The sequence below is a fragment of the Typopeltis vanoorti genome, chromosome 20, assembly GCF_054136105.1.
Source record: "Typopeltis vanoorti isolate ZY-2024b chromosome 20, IOZ_Tvanoo_1.0, whole genome shotgun sequence".
Classification (NCBI taxonomy): Eukaryota; Metazoa; Arthropoda; class Arachnida; order Uropygi; family Thelyphonidae; genus Typopeltis; species Typopeltis vanoorti.
The window spans coordinates 52,088,214-52,113,541 of NC_143568.1; the positions used below are offsets into that span (position 1 = coordinate 52,088,214).

Consider the following 25,328-nt stretch of genomic DNA (forward strand, 5'->3'; position numbering starts at 1 on the left):
GTGATTATAGGACGAATCGTCATCTGGTAGAGTTGCAATTTGATTTTGTTGCTGAGCTTGCTTTTTCTATTTATTAGAGGATAGATCTGAGCGATAAACAAAATAAATCAGTTAACGCATTTTATTGACAGTTGACATTTATGACTTAAGGGCTTTTCATATCCCCTGTTGTCTGCTACGGTTAAAAAAAAGCTTTTCATATCCCCCGTTGTCTGTTTACGGTCACAGTGAGGGAAAATATTATGAGCAGTTTGCTCACCCAGAATGGGCATGGAGATTATACATCACTGAAGGAAGTTAAAATGGCTTTTGGTCTTTTGTGTTTGAATGTATCCGTAGGCTCATAGGCTACAGCTTGCTGAACTAGATCATTGGGATGAGAGTGGACGTCTTTAGGAACAACTTTGCAGCTAAAGTTTGTAGGAAGGAGAAGAAATAAGGAATAGTTGTATCTCGGTGAAGTTGATGATTTCTGACGAACCATGGGGAGTTTAGGGTCATTCTCAAGCATTTGTTCTGAACCCGTTGCAATTTGATAATATTTGTAGTGGAAGTGTGGCTCGGGGCTGGAGAAGCATAAGTAAACTATAGGACGAATCGTCAGCTGGTATAAAAGCAGTTTGATTCTGATGTTTAGCTTGCTGCTTCTGTTTATTAAGGGGTAGATCTGAGCGATGGCTTTAGATGCCTTTTGTACATGTGCCTTGATGTGTTGGTTAAAAGTGAATTTTTTGTCGAGGACGACACCTAAGTAATTTCTTTCCGTCTGCCAGGGAATTTTGGTGTTGAATAATAAGATGTCTCCTACTGGAGATATCGACCTGTTTGTGAAGAGAATAGCTGAATCTTTTTAGGGGATTTACTTTCAGTCTCCATTTGGTGAACCATCTTTCTAATTTTAGAAGATTTTCTTGAAGTTTTCTAATAACGAAATGTGGTCGGAGAGATCTGACTAATAATGCTGTGTCAATTGCATACAGGCCTTGATGGATGTCATTGGGTTTTGCGGGATATCAGACATGTATACAGAGAACAGCACTGGAGCCAGTAGTGATCCCTGTGGCATCCGGCCAAGATGGGTCGCTGAGAAGAGGTAGTACCATTAATTTTGACTAGCATGGTCCTGTTTTGCAGATACGAACTAAATATGTCAATTTCACTGAGATACCAGCTGAGATAAATTTATGTAGCAATCCAAAGTGCCATATTTTCTCAAATGCATTGGATAGATCAAGGAAAACAGCTCCCGTGTATTCACGCCAGTTGTAGCTGGTAGTAATGTATTCCACTATTCTGCGGATTTGGTGAGTAGTACTGTGGTATTGCCGAAAACCGAACTGCTCTTTAGGAAGGATGTCTAGTTCATTTATTGAGGCGTGAAGACGTGCGAGGATGACCTTCTCCGCAACCTTGCCTAGTTTGGAGATGAGACTGATTGGACGATTATTTTGAAGCAGGTGAGCATCCTTGCCTGGCTTATGTATAGGAATCACATCGGCCAGTTTCCAGGTGGAAGGAAAATAGTGAAGACTTTGGATTGCATTTATAATTGTGGTCAGGTGCACTACTGCTTTTCGGGGCAGAAGTTTGATCACCCGATTAGTAATGCGGTCTGGCCCAGGAGCTTTCTTGTTCTTTAATTTTTTAATAATGTCATACATCTCAGCAGGTGATGTTGGTGCAATATGGTCAGATCTCGTGTCAGGAAATTTGAGTCAGTGTCTAACCTTGCTGTGAATCTTATATATGTGGTCAAAGTCAAGGTTTTCATACGAAGGCCTACAATGCTGCTCCAAATTGTTTGCTATAATTTCTGCTTTGTCTACATCTGTATAAGCAAGGCCCTGGTCAGAGAATATTGGGGGAAGGGATCTGTCTTTGTTTCTGATATTTTTCAGTAGTCCCCAGATGGAGACTACTGAAAAATAACTAACTTTTCTTCCCATACTTGGTCTCTATGAGCGTTGAGTGCATCTCTTACTACCCCATTTAATCTGTTTAGATCTGTTTTATCTTGTGGTGCATACGTGTTACGGAATCTTTTCCTGGCTCTGTTTTTGTCTCTGATCAAGTTTATGATGTCTTCAGGTAAACGTTCTGGCTTTCGCGCAGATTTGTAGGAGGTAGCTACCGTTATAGCAGAATTAATTTGTAACTGCAGTTTCTACTTCTTCTTTTGTGCGTATGTGAGGAACAGGTCCAATATAATCTTTGAGTGCTGTTGACAGTCTTTCCCACGCTATGTAGGAGTGAGAAGGAGGAGACAGGTATTTTTGTTTTCCCAGCTGTAGTAGAATTGGGTTGTGATTGAATGATAGTTCATCCATAGATATAATGCTGTATTGAAGTTTGATATCCGGCAGGATAGCTATATCCAGGATATCAGCAGTGCCAAACGTACTGAGATGAGTTGGTCCGGTGGGGCCTGCCACAACAGCATTGCTTGATCCTTGGTAATTAGAAAGGATGCAAGCATTCTTGTTTGTGGTTGTGCAATTCCACGCAGGGTGTCTGAAATTCAGATCCCCGGCAATAATGGTGGACTCTCTGACGCATAAGATGGCATTTAGGTCAGAGATTATTTCGGAGGGTTGTAAGCTGAGTAGATTTTCAGTTTGCCAGTGGAGCTGGTGACTATTTCCACGCCTGTAATCTCAAGGTTAGTGGTTGAAGGATTGCTCACAGACCAATATCGGAACAGTTTTTGTTCTGATATTGGTCTATTTGTACGGGTCACATCGGCATAACTACTTGTTTTCTTTTTGGTGTCTCTATTTTTGGAGGTCTCCGACTGTGGCCGCTGAGTCTCCGGTTTTGATGCCTGGGCCTCTGTTGTTCTTATACTGTAGAAGGAGTGCTGATTGACTGCCTCCATCCGTCTGTTCTTTGGATGTTGAGTACATCCTTTGTAGTTCGCAGGATGAGGGCCACAGCAGTTGGCACATTTGGTCGAGGTGGTCCTCGGCTTTGTGCAGGTATTGGTTGGGTGGCTATCCCCATATTTCAAACATCTATATTCCGCTCTACAAAGATTCTGGGCATGGCCAAACTTCTGGCACCTGTGGCACTGCCCAGAAGATGATCTTTTCCGGTGTGGTTCTGGTGTGACGATGAGACCACAGACTGTTTTTAAGTTGTAGATATCCTTATATATTTTATGAATCTCAATAAGGACTAATGGCATGGGAGTCTTGTCTGCTTTGTACATTCTGCTGACCTTGACTGGAGGCAGATTCTGAGAATTCAGGTCAGAAGCTATTTCTGCTGTGTCAATATCTTCACAGACACCACGAAGGACCACTTTTAAGTTTTTATTTCGGAACTGAGCACAAAGGTATGATACTGGATGCCTCTGTCGTCCAATTGTTTGGTCAACCTTCTATAATCTGTCACGGTTGCTGGCTGGATCTTTATGCCTTCATCCATGTTTTTGGCCTTAATGAAGCCAATGTGCAGATTGGACCTTGTGGATCTTAAAGCTGCCCACTTCTGCTTTTTTCTAAGGATGATCGGAGGCACTTTTTCATTGGGAGAAATAGCGGCGTCCGAACCCTGAGATCCTGTTCCATTTCATTATTGTCATTGCAGTTCTTCTGTTGTTCTTCGCTTTTTGCGTGCTCACACTTCTACAAAGTCTGAAGGAGTAGAAGGCACTGAATCTGACTGACCTTCTGCGATAACGTCTGTGAGACTTTCCGGGGGAAACGTATCATAAAATTTCCCTTTTCTCGGCCAATTTTTGTTAAGTGGTTCACCTAGTCTTATAAATTCTTTATATACCTCCTCGAATATTATCTTATTTAGCTGTTTTTCCATGATTATCAATGTGAAGTATCTCTTAAAAAAAAAAGAAAGAAAAAAAACACGCTTACCGTGCAGTTGTAGTCTTACTGGCACTGCTACGGGACTCTGTACTGTTTTGGCAAGATCACGGAATCAAATATTGCATGATATTCAAGACACGTAATATAATAAACGCACCACAATTCCAAAACTGACTGGGCGGTGTACATCGCTATCGCGCTCACATTTTTTCACATCTTTTATTTCCTTATGGGCGAGGCCTTTATACCCTATCTAGACTGAGTGGGCAGTTCAATCTCCACCGGTAGCCAATCATAGAGAGCTAGCCCATGTGTATCACTAATTATAGCAGCCACCGATGAAGTGGCTGGCAAACAAGTGCTGCCATCTCTTGGTACTTAACCCTAACAAGATATGTTACTGTCTGAAATAATGTAAGAACTACGGTCGATTTTCTTGAGTTTACGGGGATAAAAAAAACCGAGTTTCCGGGAGGAAAAACCCGTTTGCCCGTGTGCTAGAGATCGACTAACTCGGGAGTTGGTCGAAGAAAGGCTTAGAAAAAGTTCTTCCAGTCAGCGATTAGACTTGAACTTAAGTCTGACTTCGAGCGACCAAGTGCAGAGGACGCAAGCGGCACTTCTACTGAGTTACATTGTCCTCGCTACTACTTTGTTGTTAACAAAAAATACAGTCCATGGCTGACATAGAAACATTATGTCACATTCATCCGTTTTTATCTGTAGTTAGAGAGAGCGAGAGAGAGACTTTTGATTTTGAGTTTCCCCCAAAGGAAATTTCCCATAGCAACTAGATGATGTTCATGAGAACGTTTTAACTATCTCTTTCTCAAAAACGGGTAAAAGTGAATTAGTACATTAACAGCTTAATTACTGTATATGGGATCACAGTATGAAAATAATTTGGGTAGGATAATTGAAAAAAATACATAGCTTACCTCGAAACATTGAGTAGAGATGGGCGTCAACTGTCAACCGGAGACATGCTTGATCCATGGTCCGGTACTCGTCACAGTAGGCTGAAAAAACAGAAAAACAAATGCTTCACTGGTAAAATGATTTTGCTTCTGTTAAGACGTGCTATTTCTAATTGTCACCTGTTTCCATTAATGATAAAATAAAATTTTTAAATATGAATATACTTTCAAATATATTTTCATCCACACAATGAAGGCTCTCTTAAGCTCGTTTCTGTCTTGAAAGAAATAAAAAGAGCCACTTTCGGGTAAATGGCAACGAACGAGGCAATGAATGAGCGTGGGAGGTGAAAATTGGTGTAGTTCCCATGCGAACTTTGTTTCTGCTCAGATTTCATGAGGCTATTTAGAGTTTGCTGCTGACGTGCAAACGCTACTCAACTAGCCTCTGACAGGAGGAAAGAATTCCGTTGTCATGGTTTCGGTAAGAGCCGCGCTATTGTTGCTGCTCACATGAGCACTTTGGCAAACCATTTACTGGTAGATGAAGAACGAAAGTGTGTTCAGTAACTAATCGGAAGGGTTGAGATGAAGATACGTAAGGAGAGAAAATACTGTAAAGAAAAGAGCAAATGTCAAGGAATGCGAGGGCCAATTAAAGCTGTTATCTTAAGATTATTGGGACATGAGGTTATGGAACTAAGGATAACTTACAGAGAACCATTAAGAAGAAGAGTAGTCATGAAAGATACTCACTTTCTCTGTATTGTAGGACATTGGGATGCTTTTCGTAGATCACCACACAGCGATAGCATTTATCTTTGCTAGAAAAGATGAAACACATCTGTAAAAGTTAGAAATAATGATGCGGACATACATAAATGTACTTTTCATTAAAAAAACATGCACGTCCTCTAGATGACAAATAAACAGAACTTAAACAGAACAATAAATTATGCACTTTTTTACTTAATGAAGGCAGAATTTCTGACTAAGTTTCTTAAACAGTGGAACAGAAGTTAAAAAACACAGTTGCAAACACGAGAAGAACAGATTTTAATACCATTAGTCAAAAGTACAAAAAATTAGCTGCGTATTAAATAAAGTAAGGTAAAAAAAAAGAAAATTGGTGTTACAATGGTGAGGGGTAATTAATTACTTTAAGTACTAGCGCAACTATAGTGCAGGTTGCACTAATAATGACCAAGAAACTTGGTGGAAGAATTCGTTAAAAAAGTGTACGTAAATTATTGTTCTGTTTAAATAATTACATCATTTCAAATGCATCTCCCATAAAATAACACATAATATTATTCAAATAGCTAACATAAATGTTCGTTTTTTCATGTGCGGTAATAAGTTTATCTCGAATAGACAATTATTATACATTTTGTTTTCCTTCCCATAAAAATTGATCGACGTTGCATAAATTCTTATACATAAATATGTCTATATAAAACAGATCTTTGCCATATGGCAAACTACTTGAATAAATTTCCACGCTAGAAGAATGGAAACATTCCTGATTAAAACATGCTTACCCAAGATTTGGCTGCAGAGCCTGTTATCGGAAAAAAAAAACGAAGATTTTACTCTCTCTCTCTCTCTCTCATCAACGAGCTGTAAGTTGGTACTTCTCCTATACTGTATTTTTTGCTGTATGATCTCCAAACAAATAACCAAAATCTTCCTTTTGTAAATACTTCCTAATTCTATTTAGGTTATGCTTTCAGGTGATTGCGCGATTGCCAGAGTATTTGCTATGGCTCTTCCCAGCTTTGTGAGAGGCCAAATTCCGAATAAAAAGGTTTTATTCGGAATGAATAAAACGCATATTATAAAATGAACTTTCATCACGAATTGAAGCGTTCGATTTCGTTCGTACATGTTCTGCTTCATGATACCATTGGCAAACACATTCATTCAACTCGATTTAAGAAAAACGAAGACTTTCAAATACGTAGCTACTCCATTTCTTTGAGTAGATTGCTACATGGGATAGAAGAAAGAAAGATTTGTTTTCTATTAGTCATAATAGTATTTTTGTAAAAAACAATATTCTGGAATTTATTGTATCGGATATTCTCGAATTTTCGATCTCACGAACTCCATGCAAATAATTTATATCTTTACAGCGCTGATACAAATTTCTTATAATTTGTTTTAAAGTCTAATTAACTATTAGACATTAAAACGTATGACAGTTATTGTAATATAACGGAAAGTTGTTTATATTAGATGTTTATTAAATAATAGATTATAATTACAGGTAATAATTATATATTATAGGTTTTCAATCGTAAATGGTTATAAACGTATAATATATTAGTCATGGGTGAGACATGATATATAAACTGTACGATTTGATGGAAGACCAAACATGATCTTCAAGAAAAGAACAACTTCGTTCCTATAAAAAAAGATTATGACTACATAACGTGATGCACAAATAAGATCTTAAAGATAATTTCGGACTCCAGTATTCAAGATTATTATGGCGATAAAAGACATCCACTCGTATGTTTTCATGTATTCAATATTGATTACTCCTTAAAGTTGTGTGTGTATACGATGTTTTCTCGGAATTAGTGAAGAAAGCTACCTGGCTTGAGTAGTGGTCATTTTTTTCTAAGAAAATAAACTTGTGTGACTACGGACACGTTTCATTAGTTCTGGTTCGTCAAGGAAGAGTAATTGATCTTAAACAGCTCTCAAATAAAATAAATACAAAACTCACCACATGGCGTAGTTCGATGTGTTTCATTTACGCGACTTGTTGTTCCGGATTGTGTTATTTATATTGCCCGTGTACTGATATTATCGATACAGAGATAGTCATTTTTGCGATTCATCTTTTCATTTCTGTAAAATTAATTACAGACATTCTATATTGTTGATCTAACTCACCTTGTGCATTCCGTAGTACTGAGAATATTTGATATAGAAGAAATTCAGGTAGACAGTAAGGGACACTTACGAAAATATCATTCTAGAATTATTTGAATGATAATAAATTATTTCATTTAAAAACGCCATTCATTGTTTATTTGCGCATTAAATAGAAGTTCAAAAGAGAGCACACGTGCAATTGTGTATGATCTAATTTTAAAATATGTAAATTTATGTTATTTTATGCCATTGATGTGTGTGCACTGGTAATTTGTTCTAAGTGATAGGGGTGAATATTCCCATTAGGTAATTAGTTTTACTGTTTATTCTAAAGTATGTTCGATTAGTGTCTTTAGGCTTAAAATTATAACATTAGACTAATGTTTTGACGAAATTGAGTCCTTCGATAATAACACCCATAAAGTCTGTGCCATTTACCTTTTCAACAATCCACTTTATTTGGAAATTATACTTTTGCTTTTGATTTATTTTCATCTACACCTATTTCTTCTCTTGTTCTGTTTGCCTAATACAACTTTAAAATATTGCAATCGCCGTGTTCTATTTTTCTCTGCGACGATTGCAGTCAGTAGCTCTGTACAGGTGCGGTTGTCCATTCTTACGCTGCTGCACTAACTAAAGTGTCATTCCTGAGAATGCCTGTGTAACTAGTTGCAATAGATATTTATTCATTCCTAGCTTAAGAAACATTCACTCGTGAAATCTGCAATCAAGACTATATTTGTGCTCAAGCATGATGGGCAGATATCCCTAAAGTTTTTTTATATTTTTTAATTTAGTTCTTGTACAATTTATTCAAACAAAATATACTAGAAAAGGTCCTACTGCCTGTAAATCAACTATTATGCCGTTGTTTAGTAATTAATATGCTCTGTGGTTTGGATCAAGTTATACACGCTCGTGTGTGTTTGTGCGCATGCACACGCACGCTAAAATTAATGAATTTATCTGTGTGTATTTGAAATGGGATTTTTAGGAGCATTGCGCGTCAGTAGAAGCACTGCAAACTACAAAGCCATCTTGATCCATTGAAAACATGTCGATAGGAATGAAAGTTGTTGGTTTCTTTAAAGAGAGACTCGCAAAACATTCATTTGTTCAGTGTACAGAATTTGTTCATGAGGCGAAAGTAAGTTACTCTTGCTGAAGTTAGGGTACGGATAAATTTAAAACCTTTATCGCTATCCGCAATGACTAAGCATGACAATAGTGTTTTAAAGACTTACGAGTTACAGCAGATGAAATTGTTTCGCACTTAAAGGTCAATCGGCATTTCTCTTGTTAGAAACAGACTGAAACCTGTCGCTTGCACTTCTGCGGCAGGATCGTTCGTTCCTCTTTTGCTAGAAGTAAACATGTCACAGAGAGAGAGAGAGCGAAGTTGATTTGACGTAAGAAGAAATTGGATTTTCTTCCGTTTCCCCTCATCTCGCGACAAAATCGATTCTGAAGATATTAACATGAGCGCCACCTGTCTGCAAGAAAGATGAGTGAAACCCTTTGGAATGCCAAGCACTCAGCGTGTGCAGCGGTGATCGAGTACTAAAGAAATCTTAACACCATTCTTTAATTTAAAAAGTATTATTCGCTATCTTTCTTTTTAACTCTTCTTTCGTACTGTCCACATCTGTGTGAGAAACTAAACGAAACTGGATTCATGCAATTCAAAGTGGCATCGCTGAGAGGGGGACACGAGATGGATAACGTATTTTCATTGCGGTTCTCGCGCCCGAGAATCGAGTGGCAGGAAGAAAAGCCATTAGCCACACTTCAGGAACGCTGTCATCTCGGACGAGTAATTTAAGAATTTCTATTTCTGAATGAAGTCGAAAAACCGACGCAACAAGACCGTTTTATTTGGGAATCCAACTTCTCACTTCTTTCTTGAGAGAACAAAAGCAAGTGAAAGGAAAGTGACTTGAAGACACACACACGCACAGAGGGGGAGAGAGAGAGAGAGAGAGAGAGAGAGAGAGAGAGAGGAAAGAAATCCTAGTGCTCTACAGCAAGAATAACTAGGAGAATGCCTGCGTGAGTTATGCATGCTATATTAGATAGCTTATTCAGATCACGTGGCTGCATTTATATAGTTTTTGTCATTCACATAAGAATCCAGTCAATAAATGGACGACAATTCACATTCGGTAAATACGAAGTTTGTTTTAAACAGAAGAAATCAAGAGCAAAAACGAAACCTTTTAACATAACGGTTTAAGAAGTGCGCAAATATCTTCCTACGTAGATCCCTTAAACTCGTTCCCTTTGCTTCTGAATTCCTAAAAGAAATACTGGGAGGAAGAAATATCTCAGTATAAAATATGAAGATTTTTAGCCGAAAAGAAGTTCCATCTGGGTCTTCCTGCAATCATCAATGAAAACCCAACAGAAGAGAAGCCTACCGATAGCATAATTTTATGAGAAAATAAACCGTTTTTAGCAAGTGAATATATTTATAGCAACATAGTGAGCTTTGCTAACAAGCGTCAACGGAATAGAGTGGTATTGACAATTGACATTTATGACTTAAGGGGTGAAGCGAAAAGCTTTTCATATTCCCCGTTGTCTGTTACGGTCACAGTGAGGGAAAATATTATGAGCAGTTTGCTCGCCCAGAATGGGCATGGAGATTATACATCACTGAAGGAAGTTAAATGACTTTTGGTCTTTTGTGTTTGAATGTATCCGTAGGCTCATAGGCTACAGCTTGCTGAACTAGATCATTGGGATGAGAGAGACGTCTTTAGGAAGAACTTTGCAGCTAAAGTTTCTAGGAAGGAGAAGATATAAGGAATATTCGTATCTCGGTGAAGTTGATGATTTCTGACGAACCATGGGGAGTTTAGGGTCATTGTCAAGCATTTGTTCTGAACCCGTTGCAATTTGATAATATTTGTAGTGGAGGTGTGGCTCCAGGCTGGAGAAACATAAGTAACTATAGGACGAATCGTCAGCTGGTATAAAAGCAGTTTGATTCTGATGTTTAGCTTGCTGCTTCTGTTTATTAGGGGGTAGATCTGAGCGATGGCTTTAGATGCCTTTGTACATGTAGCTTTGATGTGTTGGTTAAAAGTTAATTTTTTGTCGAGGACGACACCTAAGCAATTTGTTTCCATCTGCCATGGAATTTTGGTGTTGAATAATAAGATATCTCCTACAGGAGATATCGACCTTTTTGTGAAGAGAATAGCTGAATCTTTTAGGGGATTTACTTGCAGTCTCCATTTGGTGAACCACCTTTCTAATTTTAGAATTTTTTCTTGAAGTTTTCTAATAACGAAATGTGGTCGGAGAGATCTGACTAATAATGCTGTGTCATTTGCATACAGGCCTTGATGGATGTCATTGGGTTGTGCGGGATATCAGACATGTATACAGAGAACAGCAATGGAACCAGTAGTGATCCCTGTGGCACTCCAGCCAAGATGGGTCGCTGAGATGAGGTAGTACCGTTAATGTTGACTTGCATGGTCCTGTTTTGTAGATATGAACTAACTAAATGTGTCAATTTCATTGAGATACCAGCTGAGATAAATTTATGTAGCAATCCGAAGTGCCATATTTTCTCAAATGCATTGGATTGGTCAAGGAAAACAGCTCATGTGTATTGACGGAAGTTGTAGCTGGTAGTAATGTATTCCACTGAGTAGTAATGTGGTATTGCCGAAAGCCGAACTGCTCTTTAGGAAGGATGTCTAGTTCATTTATTAAGGCGTGAAGACGTGCGAGGATGACCTTCTCCGCAATCTTGCCTAGGTTGTAGATGAGACTGATTGGACGATAATTTTGAGGCAGGTGAGGATCCTTGACTGGCTTATGTATAGTAATTACATCGGCCAGTTTCAAGGTGGAAGGAAAATAGTGAAGACTTAGGATTACATTTATAATTGTGGTCATCAGGTGCACTACTGCTTTTCGGGGCAGAAGTTTGATCACCCGATTAGTAATGCGGTCTGGCCCAGGAGCTTTCTTGTTCTTTAATTTTTTTAATAATGTCATATATCTCAGCAGGTGATGTTGGTGCAATATGGTCAGTGCTGGTGTCAGGAAGTTTGAGTGAGTGTCTGACCTTGCTGTTAATCTTATATATGTGGTCAAAGTCAAGGTTTTCATACGAAGCCCTACAGTGCTCCTCCAGATTGTTTGCTATAATTTCTGCTTTGTCTACATCTGTGTGTGCAAGGCCCTGGTCAGAGAATATTGGCGGGAGGGATCTGTCTTGGTTTCTGATATTTTTCAGTATTCCCCAGATGGAGTGATCAGTAGGTGAAATGGAGGCTTTGCTTTCCATACTTGGTCTGTAGAGCTGTTTTATCTTGTGGTGCACACGCGTTACGGAATCGTTTCCTAGCTCTGTTTTTGTCTCTGATGAAGTTCATGTTTGCTTTCTTGTTTGCTTTTGGGTGTCTATTATTAAAGGTCTCCAACTGTGGCCGCTGAGTCTCCGGTTTTGATGCCTGGGCCTCTGGTGTTCTTATACTGTAGGAGAAGGGCTGATTGACTGCCTCCATCCGTCTGTTCTTTGGGTGCTGAGTACATCCTTTGTAGTTCGCAGGATGAGGGCCACCGCAGTTGGCACATTTAGCCGAGGTGGTCCTCGGCTTTGTGCAGGTATTGTTTGGGTGGCTGTCCCCACATTTCAAACATCTATATTCCGCTCTACATAGATTCTGGGCATTTCCAAACTTCTGGCACCTGTGGCACTGCCCAGAAGATGATCTTTTCCGGAGTGGTTCTGGTGTGACGATGAGACCACAGACTGTTTTTAAGTTGTAGATATTTTTGTAAATTTTATGAATCTCTACTAAGACTATTGGCATTGGAGTCTTCTCTGCTTTGTACATTCTGCTGACCTTCCTGAGAAATAAGGTGAGAAGCTATTTCTGCAGTGTCAGTGTCTTCACAGACACCACGAAGGAGCATTTTTAAGTTTTTTTCCGAGCTGAGCGCAAAGGTATGATACAAGGTTGACCAAAGAACTGGACGATAGAGGCATCCAGTATCATACCTTTGCGCTCAGCTCGGAAAAAAACTTAAAAATGCTCCTTCGTGGTGTCTGTGAAGACACTGACACTGCAGAAATAGCTTCTCACAGCCACCAACAGTCTGTCACTGTTGGTGGCTGTGTCTTTATGCCTTCATCCATGTTTTTTGGCCTTAATGAAGGCAATGCGCAGATTAGACATTGTGGATCTCAAAGCTGCCCATTTCTGCTTTTCTCTAAGGATGATCGGAGGCACCTTTTCTTTTGGAGAAATAGCGGTGTCCGAACCCTGAGCATTCTGTTCCATTTCGTTGTCTTTGTGCGGTTCTTCTGTTGTGCTTCGCTTTTTGCGTGCTCGCTTCTACAAAGTCTGAAGGAGTAGAAGTCACCGATTCTAACTGATCTACTGCGACAAAGTCTGTGACACTTTCCGGGGGAAACTTGTCGTAAAGTTTCACTTTTCCCGGCCAATTAATGTTAAGTAGTTCACCTAGTCTTATAAATTCTCTATACACCTCCTCGAATATTGTTTCGTGTAGCTGTTTTTCCATGACTATCAAAGTGAAGTATCTAAAGTTGAAGGGAAAAAAAAAACGCTTACCCTGCAGTTGAAGTCTTACCGGCACTTATGCAGGACTCGGAATTTTTGGGTAGAAGCAGCGATATATAATGGGGTGGTGTTCAAGACACATTTACGACAAATATCACTTGCCGGACACTCCACACAATGATCACCTTCTCACTAATTAACAACACCAATCCAGTGGTAAAACAGACATGGAAGTTTTTAAATCAGTTCAGTTTTGAAATAAGCACGTTGTTGGTTTCTCATTGGAGAATTAAAAAAAAAAAGGATTCCGGTGTGACCTCCATTGTATCGGCCAAATAGTTACCTGCCAGTGAGAATCGATTTGATTTGTTGGTAGAGATATTTTTCAAAAATAAAATAAAATAAATTAATTAATTAATTAAAAAAAAAGATACTATCCATTTGGCTACCCAGGTCAGAAATTATAAATGCTGCATAACATGAAGAGATAACCAGCTTTTAATGATAACCAGAGATAACCAGCTTTTACACTTAAAGAAACAAAACTATGTAAAAAGTTAATTCCGTAAGATATTAAAGTGGGGGATATTAGAGAACCAACCATATTTTACAGTAAATATAGAAATATATTTAGGTTTCACATATAAATATAGGTTTCACTGGTGTGAAATACCATCGAATTTTGGATACACCTCCATCAAGCCATTGTTTTATGAGAATGCATTTTCACACACACACACAACCTTGTGAAGGATGTCAAACAACAATGTACTTCAGTTAGATTATCGGAGCTGGTACTGCTACAAGGATCAATTGTAACATATCACTTGCTCATATGTTATACCCTCGAGTAAGCAAGGGCTAATTATTTGAAGTTATTTGCTGAGAAATAAACAATAAAAATGTTTCGTGTTGAATGAGTATTTTCAGGGAATATTGCACTAAAAAGTTTGAAATGTTTTATGATTTCTTGTGTACCAGACCCACAAAAGTGTTTCTGAAGTTATTGCACATTAACAAAGTGGGGTCAACGAATTAAGGAATACGGAAGCTGCTCTAGGTAAAACCTATACTAGAAATCTATCGAGTCACTTCAAACCTACAAATAATATACTGGAAGATAATCTTAACTTAATAAATAAAACGAAGAGGATAATTAAGAGATTGCAAATATGAAACATTAATTCAGTGTGAGAGAAAGAGAGAACCTCTTGATACTTTTCTGGAACAGATAAAAGTTGCATTTTTCGGGACTCGCAATGTGAGGGAAACTGTTCTAGAAGACAGAGATAAATGGAATAAAAAAAGAGGACGACAGTAGGTTGGAAAGGGAATGTGAATAGATGCCGACCAGCAGTTATTCATGTCTTTCAGAGTTAAATGACAGTGACGAAAGGAGAGACGCCGTTTGAGCTGGATATTGCACGTGAAACCAAACTATGAAATCGAGTAAAATATTACGAAAAGTGACTGGGTTGAGTCTATGAGAGGAAGAAGGGTTATGATTAATCGGACTGCGCCTTTCTGAATAGAATCAAACATTTTATCCGCCTCTAACCGTTACTCTTACAAAGAGGTGAACGATTTAAGTAATATGGAAAGTAACGAGTCGTAAATAAATGGTTTCATTTAAGAAAGAAAACAGGATTATTTTTACATTGATGTTAAGATTGTCCTAACTGGGTGATCAGTGTTTAAGACATTAATTATCGCAAATATCTAAGCTAGAATACTTGACCACTAGAAGGTTTGTCGAAGTAAGAGGAGAAATGGACTTTGCTAACTATTGTTATCAGAGGAGCACATTCTCTCCGCCGCTTCGCAACCTGGATGTAGATTAAAAGTCAATGACAGAGGGTGGATTATGCACAGACGGCAGTGCGAGATGAAGCTATGGAGACCTGGGGTAATTTTTCATTGGTGGGAAAATCTGAAGAGAGAAAGCCAACCGTCATGAAACACGTCCGGAGAATAAATTGCTTATCAAAGTACGAAAAAAGAATAAGGTTCATAAAATAGCCATTCGCTAAGTAAGCAACCAGGTTAGATTCGAGCAGATGATCGCGAAATTCAATCTCATGAGGGTAAAATTTACTTGAAAACCTTTATCGAAAATAGCAGGAAAATGTTTTAAAAAAAGATATTGTTGTATAATTCTAAATCAGAATTAGGAATGATATTTTATATTGCTAATTATGATTTATAATCAGTAATAATACTTTTAATTTTATTTTGAAAGTATTGAGAGAATTACATTTTTCCCGAAAGGAGTGTAAATTTTGACACATTACTTTCTGTTCTCTCTTAGCTTTTTCTTCTATGATAAAAAATTAACTTCTGGGCAAATACTTAAAAAAAATAAATAATAAATTAAAAAAATTGCTTGTAATTAAAATAGAATTTACATTTTTCTAACGATCGTTATACGAGTATTTTATGGAACACTTCTATTTCTTCTCTTGAGATGACTTCACAATCCAGTAGATTGCGTGTATATAATAGTGTTTGTAATGACTGCTATCGATGGTTGCTTAAATAATGAGATTCACGCTTATTAGTTTACTTTGTGGGAAGATTTTCTTGTTTGAAGTCATCGTTGTGAGAAAGGCTACGGATGAATGAAAGCAGATAAATGTAAAATGTAATGCGAAGCAAGTGTACAAAAAGAATACAGGAGTTTTTGGCATCGAATTGTTTCAAAACTTTTTAATGAAAAAACAAAACAGAACAGTGCTCTTTTTTTTTAAAGAGACAACGTTCGTCAGGAGTAATCATGTTAGCTATAATGCTATTCAGAGAAGTGAAATAAAAGAACAACAAATATAACGATTGTTGAATAAAAAAGAATAAACAAAAAGTCGCTTATCAGATTACATTTCGTAATGAATACATAACTGTGTATGTGAATGCGCGTGCGGGTGGGCACGAAAGGAAATCGGAACTTCCACATTGACTGCACAGTTTAGGAAATCAAATATTCAGAGAACGGATGATGCGGGCAAATGATTATTTGCTGAGAGCAAAATACAATAAAGACAGACAGAAACACAACAACGATGGAGATTGTAATAAAACAGAAAATGTAATAACTTCCTGGAAACAAGACAAGCAAGCGGAAAATATGAAACTCATCGCATTGCAAACAAGATCATTTGGAATGCAGGAAATTTATTTAAAAGAATGAATTTCGGGTAATTCAAAGAGAATTGGTTCGCGTAAAGGTATTAGAAAGCCGGCAGTGTTGACTGTGGAAGAGCTGAGTGAACATATGGCGAGTTGAATGCTAAAGAAGTGAAATTTTAATTCTGCGAAATTAATTTTTTTCTCGCTTAAGGAATAATTGACAAATAAACACACAGTACGCATATCGATAGACCTTAATATAGTTGTACCTTCAGCTGTCTGGTTCGCACGTCTGTTGAATGATAATTGTTGGCTTATAAAGAAAGATACAGATAAGTCTTGTTCATTATAAGTGTGACTAGTGGTCCTGTCGGTGAAATTAAACATTTCATATGCTTCTAGAATATATCAGATACAATTAAAAACTTAATCACTTCCGTATCAGAGAATAAAAGGTCAAGAAACCGAAATGGGGTAAGAATAATTAATTTTATGTAAGCATCAGTAACATGATTAACATAAGCAGAAAAATCAAGTTACTGATGCTCACATAAAATTAATTATTTCTGCTTATGCTTTTTTTGCGAAATGAATGATTTTGATATGAATTTCATATATGATTCTGTGCCACCTCATATATATTCCAGCACAGCATATTTTCACCCAAAAAAGTAAACAGAAAATATTTCCGTCGAAGTCAGCTGACATTGGAAACGTATTAGCTATTCTTATATGTGGTATGTCTAAATAGAGCATATCTGTTGTTAAAGTATTACAATACGCGCACGGGTGTTCTTTTCTGTCCTCTAACTTGCTTAATCTATAAGAAAGGAGTTAACGGCATTTATTGGCTCATTTTAATTCAAAATGTCTACAACTGCGTTAGTACGTTAAAAAAATAGTTATTTGGTAGGTTCAACATACTCGGAATTTCAGCAGTGGAAATATAAAAGATATATCATTTCTTTTTCGGTGAGTATTTTATCAGTATTCTCTACTGATACAGTTTCAGCTGTAAGAGTTGATGTATGGAATATTTGGTAGATCAGTGAAATTAGAAGTTATCGTCTTTTAGAATTTTTTGTATTTCACTATCTTTAGCAGTTTAAACTATGAATGCTTGAATTTGTTATATTAGTTATAATTATTTTACCAGAATGTAGTGAAGATTAACTCATTAACTGCTCCGATTTGTTTTTAGACTAGTCTAATTTAATAAAACTTGTTCTCTAAATTATCGTTGGACTTTACCGACGCACTCTTCGGTGTCGAACAATTCTTTCTCATCAAGCACAGATTGCCTCTGTTGATAGGGAGATCCACTATGTTACGGGACATGGAGGATCCCCAAATGGTGTTATAAATCATTATGAGTGCTTTGACAGGTCGAAACAAGTAGAACTAAAGACTGCTTTTGCCGATCGAAGGCATAAAATCTTAAATTCGGTGCCATGCCGTTACAAGACAGATTTATTAATGCTTAGTTTAAATCAATAAACGCTGTATGACCTGAGGGAAGTGGAACTAACAGGAAAAAAAGTCTGATTAAAAATCTTAAAAAAAAGAGAGAATCTGGAAGCACCGTCGTGAAATAATTTAATTTTCAGTCGTCGAAATGAATTTTGTTTTTAATATGACAGGAAAGGCACCATAGGACGAGATATAGAGTGTAAAAATATCGCGAAAGTCATTTGGAAAATGAGTTTTAATGGGGCACTGGTAGTTGAAGAGAGGGGAAAGATAACTGGAGTAGCCTCGTGTAAACTAATTTCTTCATTTCATTAGTTTACTACAGTTAGAATTTAAAATATTTCAGCATGGATGAAGCTCCTCGTGAACCTTCCAAATAAATTGATTATCATGCACTTTTATTGTTGAGCTTTGCTCTTCACAAATAGGATTAAGTTCTTCTTGGGGAGGAAGAAAAGTCAGCTGATTAAAAACTGGATGTTAAGATACTTGGAACATTATCAGTAAGGAAAGGTGTTTTTTTCTTCACTTGTCTCATTAGTTCAGTGTACTTCGAGATTCTCTAAGTATCTAGCTGCGGGTTTACTTTTGCCATTACTATTGGTTTTCAACTTCTTACTGCACAACATAATTAGAAACGCCAACGAAAAACTCCTTGAAATAACGCGGTCGGTTATTCTTATTCGTAGATCAACATGCAAATTATCTTAATGTGAGTTTCAACATAACGGTTTCAAAGAGAGAAGCGTTACTTCATTGAAATCTTACCAACATAATAACCAAAGAAAACATCAGAAAGTACACAAAGATACATTAAGCAACTTTTTATCCCTTAATTTATAAGACATGTAATCTATTTGTTATGAATATGCACTACTTTTCTCTAAGAACATTCTACTGTTGAGTGCTTTCTTGCCACACAGGAGTGCTGTTTACAACATACATATTCGAGAAAAAACTACAAAGAAGTCACTTTGAGTTTTTCTCATCAGACTGATGCTTCTGATGGCATGACCTGTTCTTTCTGGTTTGATTTCCCAAGGTATGTTTATGAATGATCTACAGCCATCGCTTTTTATTTAGTTGTATATCCGCTGCATCGTAAGGTGATTTTTAATACAAGGTGTTTTTTTTTTAGTCTGGAAAGAAAAGGAGAGGTAGCTGCGCGCAAATCGTGGTATTTCCAACAAAATAAATCGTGAAGATATTGAAGAAGGATGACTTTGTAGACTGTTAAGTGATTGGGAATTAAGGAATAAATCCTTTATGCTCCAACCTTCAGTCTTATGTCGACAATACGCGGTTTTTCCGAATGATTATCCCAGTTCTTCATACATTTCGGTAGATGACTTTCACGTTGCAACGAAACTTGATGCTCTCACTTTGTCCCTTCAACATTTAAAAACAGGCAGCCCAGATTTGGGATTACCGGCAAAGCAACTACAGCTATGAGGATAGTGTATTATGTCCGATAATGCATTTCCTTGTCAAACAGGCAATTTTACTGTTTGGAGAGATGATAAATCGATTGGTCGGAGATGACACTAACAAACAATTCATAAATCTTAAAGTAGAACAGAGGCAAACATATTCATGTAGTCAATTTGTGTTCATTTCTGGTGGGTGGCACTAGTAGATTTGCCAAATCTCCTACATTTTCAAAACTGTGGGGAAATTTTTGTAGGTGAAACTACTGATAGTATGAAATAATATTAGTAGTTTGCCCTACAAAAAGTTCTGTCCCAGATAATTTTTGATAAACTGTTTGTGTTATACGATAATTACCGTTCAAGTAATGAAAATTTTAAAATTTGAAGTGTTGCTGGTATATTTAAACCAATTTTGAGTTGCCATAAAACGCTTCACAAATTGTCATATTATTCATTGAGAATGGAGTGTTAATAGAATTTTGTTGAACAAAGTTGTCAAGAAGGCTTGATTATCATTGTATGATGTTGTGTTCTAGAAAATTCTAAGAAACTCAGAAAAATTAAAAAAAAGTGAGAAAAACAACTTTTGACTGAAATGTAAATGCTGGAAGTTTAGTGATAAACAATTGAACAATAAATATATTATTTCGTACCATTATTTTGTATGCTGCGTGTAATGGATCAGTTGACACAGTGACACGGTGCATCCATAATTTATTAGCTAGGTGTAGTGATATAAATAGGAACATTTATAATATAAATAGGAACAAATAATTTCATATTATAATAACACTAATTAAGAAATTGTCGATAGAAATAGTGCGTTTCTGAAAGCTATTTTCTTATCCCCTTTTATTCGTCTTAGTTTTATTTTGAAATATTTCAGTTAGGGGGTTGACGATTGACCATCTATGAAACGTAGATTTCATAAATCTACGTTTGATAGTAATATATATTCGAATGATAGTAATGTATTGAGTTTAGCTAACACCATACAGATATATATTTATAACTTTGTATGAATGTCATATAAATGAAAATAAAAAAAGAGATAACATCTCAGAAAATAACTAGAGCTTCATAACTACCCATACGAAAATATATACGTATTAGTCTTATTTCAAAAAGGAATATTTCATCTAATACACGGCAAACCATTTAAACGAACACACACAATTTACATAAACTCTCCCGCCCACGTGACAAGATGCATCGAGCATATAGGAAATGAATACCATGTGTGGGAAATGATTTGTTATAAGGGTCAAGAGAAGAGTAATCTCTTCTCTTGACCAATTAAACTGATATCTATATCTAAATATTTACTTGCAGTCCACGTGTCACTTTTATTCTTTCAGGTTCATCCTTTATCTTTGGATCTAATTCCACTTTTATCATTTCCTTAATTTCTATTATCTCTTGAATTTTAAGCAGGAATATTTTACTACCTCCATGATGGAGTGTTTGCCCTTCTTTATTCTTCCCCTATATTTAAACTTAATATATTTTTCTTGTTTTTTTCTCTATAGTAGTATTACTATGAAGGAGATATGTTCTATTAAGATATCGATTCTCTCCCTGTAGCAGTGTTCATCATCGTTCTTAATTGAATGCTTTAGTATTTCCGGATTTCACATTCTGTTTGTAGGGTCTAATTGTTGTTTTCAAATTCGCCAATATTTTCCTTACTAGTAGTTAAATATTTTGGTCGTAGACCCAAATATTTTTCTTTGGGAGCAAAGAAAAAGAAAATTATAAAATAAAACCCTTGGAGGTTTTATTTTATTATTGGAAGTAAGATGATTATTATATTATTGGAAGTAAGATGCTCGAATGATAATAACTTGAATTATCTAGAATATTTGTGGCTGGGATCGTTCATCATTTGAAAAATAGTAAGGATCAAGTTACATTGAAAAGTGGAAACGCATTCTCAAGTGGAGTCAGTCCACTGAATGTGAAGGTCTAAAAATTCATATTGATCACGAACTTATGGGTCACGGGGTTTGTTTAAAACATTTCTAGATGATTCAGCTGAAATACGTAGAACCTCTTGATATCAGCGTTTTGGTTCAATGAATGACTAGTAGAAAATGGATTCAATTCAAGAAACACAAGCGCGCGCGCGCACACACACACATACACAGTGTTCAAACTCGTTTCCAAGTGCTATTCTTAATAACTCTTATTATTTCCTTGTTCTTAATTTTTTCCCTGTATTTTTTTAACAATCACATAAGCACCGAGTGATGTCTATGAAATTCCCATTAAAATTCGATTTCCTATAGATAAAAAATTAGCTCGAGGAAAAAAAAGCAATTTCTAATTGGTAGTACGATGTTTTCATTGTTGGATGAATTACAAAAATGAGCTATAAGAATTTTAACGGAAAACCAGTTTTCTGATAACAAACACTTAAACTCTTAGTGTTTGTTGAGGACAAAAGTTTTAAGGTCTCTTCTAAACCAAAACAAAATGAAATCCTAATTATCTCTTCCCTCAAGTGATCCTTTTTTGAGTCATTCAGAAGAAAAATTTCTTTCTCTCTCTCTCTCTCTCTGTTAGAATACAGAGAAAGAAAGAGAGGGAGATGGGTTTTATGAAAAGCTTTTGTTTTCTTCTCTGAGCGGTTGTAATTACCGTAAAAGCCAACTCGAATTCAGCGACGTGAAAAAGCGGTCATATAGTTTCACTTAAACGAAGGCTTCGTAAACAGCACTGACATCTCTCGAGACCATTTAGCAAGACGTCTCACGAAACACAAACTTCCTTTCATTAGCGGGAGGGCTAAATGGGTTTCTTCAGCCGCTGTAGATTGCGGTGTGTTTTTATTCCTCGTAGAAGACTGAGCCAAGGTTAAAAAAAGTGTTTGACAGGAAAAATGCAAAAGTTTCGCTCATTTCATAATCGAAGACAAAAAGAATTATTATGGAAACAAAGTTTTAAGAAGATGGCAGTGCGCAGAAAGTTAATTAAGACATCTGCCATGCAAACCGTGCATCAGGTAATTTTCTTCTCAGTGTAGGAGAAGTATTTGCATTTTGTGTAAAAGACATCCGAACTAGATTTTTAGGATCCTTCATTCCATGATGAGCTTGTGAGATACTTAAGTGAAAAGAAATTATTTTTATGATTGGAATTAAAGAAAGGAAGCAGTTCTATTTTAAAAGACGTTCCCCAATGGAGGATGTACAATAAACGATTTTAACCACGCAGGAAATCAAGAAACACATGTTGCCACTAATCCGGATAATACGATTCAAAACAGAATGTGAAGTTTTGAATCAAACGTTTCATACACTAGAACTTAGTGTAGATGATATCGCAACTACTAACTGAATGATAACATTCACAAGCGAGTGAGAAGTATTTTATTTTTTTTAATACTAAGATGAATCTACATAAAGCTGGACCAATGAAGGTGGCCAATTCCTCCTTTATTCAATGAACGGCTTCTAAGAATTCCGAAATTAAATATATTTCAATGCCATCCTCGAAGACTTATAAAGCTATCGTATATTAATATCATGATTCGGCTAAGATGGATCGGCTAAGCCCGAAGTCATGCTCTGATACAAGCATAGAATTTTTGAAGTCATTTCAGGCTTGCAATAACATTCATAAACGTCCATAGTACAGTAAGATTCGAAGATAGCTACAGTGTGAACCCATTTAATAATGATTTGTATTATCAAATGCTGAAATGCCCATCAGAGTATGACCATGAAATCGTTTTACTGCGAAAAAGGTCTTTAAGAACCTTTTTTAAATCATAAGATCGCAGCCGACTAAAAACTGCGTCACAAACCGAGATCACATACCAGTGTAGAGTAGTAGCACACTAGGCGTGTTCTTGCAGATGCTATCTGCAGAAAAAGAAAATATTAAAGCCATCGAAACTACTTTCATTTCAAAGAAAGAACAAAGTTATGTTGAGAATCACGCGATTTCGAATGTTATTTGTTCAGAAAATGCCAATCAGACTCATACTACCAGTGAACGTTTTCCATGGTTGTGCCTATTAAAAGGTTTAAAGAATGTGCTACTGCTTTCTCTTCTTGGAAGCTGGGCCAAATTTGGATACACGCTACTAACAATCGAAGACAACGCATAACTTTTAATTGAAAGTGTCATTTTCCCTCTCATTCTGTTTGAACACCGAAAATTACAGTAGCAGCGAGCAATTTATGGTTTGGAGAAGAGCTTCGGTACGATTTCACTTAGAATGGAAACTTTCACGAAACTTTATTACAATCGGGGTTAGTTAGCCCTTTTTTGGTGATTCATCGAACATTTGGAGAACATTTCACTGAATGTTTGTGGATTATTCGAAGATAGTTTACAGGAAAATAGGATTCGTGTGTCGCTCTGCATTGTAATTTCAGTGGAGATATAGTATGAATACAAAACTTTGTAATGATTTGATCTGGAGTGTTATTTCTATTTTTGCATTATAAAAACAAGAAACGAAAAACTAATATTTCAAATGTAGGAATCCAATTAAATTAACTTTAATTAAATTGACAAACTACTGTGCATCACTAAAACAAAAATAATAATCTGCACACCTTTTCTGTTATTACGTCACTTACATTTGCATATTAATATGATTTTCTGTGATTGAAACCTCTACAGATACATGAACTCCTGCTGGTTCAGTTACTCTGGCTCGCCTGTATTAAATTAATTTGTGGAGAACCTTTGGGGTCATTTTTATGATATTCCCAAAATATAAGTTTCAATTAATAACTGCCATAATTCAATTCCATTGCTGCTCTCTGATATGTGTTAGCAAACATCTTAAGAAAAAAAGGAAGGATGAAATTATATTCTGTTTACGAGACTACATCAGCGTAAAATTCCGAAAGCATAAAAATGTATTCTCATCAGTCATGAAGAAATGGCTGATTTATTTATACTGACAAGATTTCGGTCCTTCAGATATTTACTATGGCTGTCAAGAGCAATGTGTTTACGTTATTGTAGCCATCACTGACATCTATATATTGCTTCAGTAATGAGGAGATATTCCCCCATGACCAATGTCTTTCGTCTCTGTCCCGGCATAGCTGAATCGGTCACACTCATGTGCTGGATATACGGCAATTACTACAAGATTGATTCCGTGTTTCACTACACAAACTTGATTAATTAAAGCAGTTTATTGAAGTGATGTCGGTACACGTCACTCGAACATTTCCCTTTATCTGCGTTAGTTTAACAATTTCCTCGGGAACGAGCGGAATTGATGACTCTTTTAACTGTAATCAAATAAGCTGCTCGAAGCTCGCGAGAGACATGCACTTGTGGCTGTCTGTTGGGGAATATCTATTACTTCGCGCTCGCTACACTAAATACGAGGACAATCGGGACTTGCACTGCCTCTTCCTTCTCACAGATGCCTTTCGACGTTCATGGATAAAGGCACAGAAGTGTAGAGGTGAGAGAATGTTGCTTTCAAATTAATCGTCTTATCCGAGTGCTGCTGGTGCTCGAGATAAAAAAAATACCACGACCTTCCCTAGATACTGTCAGAAGCTTCGCATTACTCATACAAAATACATCGTTTAACTTTTTTTTAGGGGAGGGGGGTTATCAGTCATTAAATATTCGGTATCTGACACGCAAACATACGTGCATCCAGATGGACCAAGATACAAGTCCATCCGGATGACGCGCTTTCTGATTTATGAAACTACTTTCAAAGTTAGTGAGAATACACGTGACCCAATACTCATATATTTGTGGCTTACAGTATAAACTTCCAAAAGATGAGCTACATTGCTCAAGGAAGTTAATTGCCAATCGAGAACGCTGCTAATGCATCGACTTCAGCTCTACGTTTTACATTCTGTTGTCTCTCCACTAATCCACCGATGCCCATTACGTGGTATGTTCCTGCGCAATAAACAGAGACGTGAGTCCATTGAGAAATCGTGATGTCTTTTTAAGCTACCATTTCCGGTGACGATGGCTGTGTGATGTTGTTCATTCTGAACCGTGACAGAATACCGACCTCGTTTTGTAGTATTAATCGGCTCCGTCAGGAAGAATGTTGACAACTGAATGATTATGCTTGATTGCTGTGTGGGGGGGAGGGGGTGTTAATCATCCTCATAAACA

General features: G+C 36.8%; 1 protein-coding gene across 1 annotated transcript in view; it reads right to left on the minus strand.

Annotated features, from left to right (window-relative positions):
* LOC150095433 (uncharacterized) overlaps positions 1-25,328 on the minus strand; it is a 117,453-nt gene that overhangs the window by 38,169 nt on the left and 53,956 nt on the right. Inside the window, exons 3-4 of the mRNA XM_090410085.1 lie at positions 5,498-5,565; positions 4,763-4,843 (exon numbers count right to left, since the gene is read on the minus strand). Of these exons, the coding sequence (XP_090266211.1) occupies positions 4,763-4,843; positions 5,498-5,565 (149 nt within the window). The remainder of the gene's footprint in view (positions 1-4,762; positions 4,844-5,497; positions 5,566-25,328) is intronic.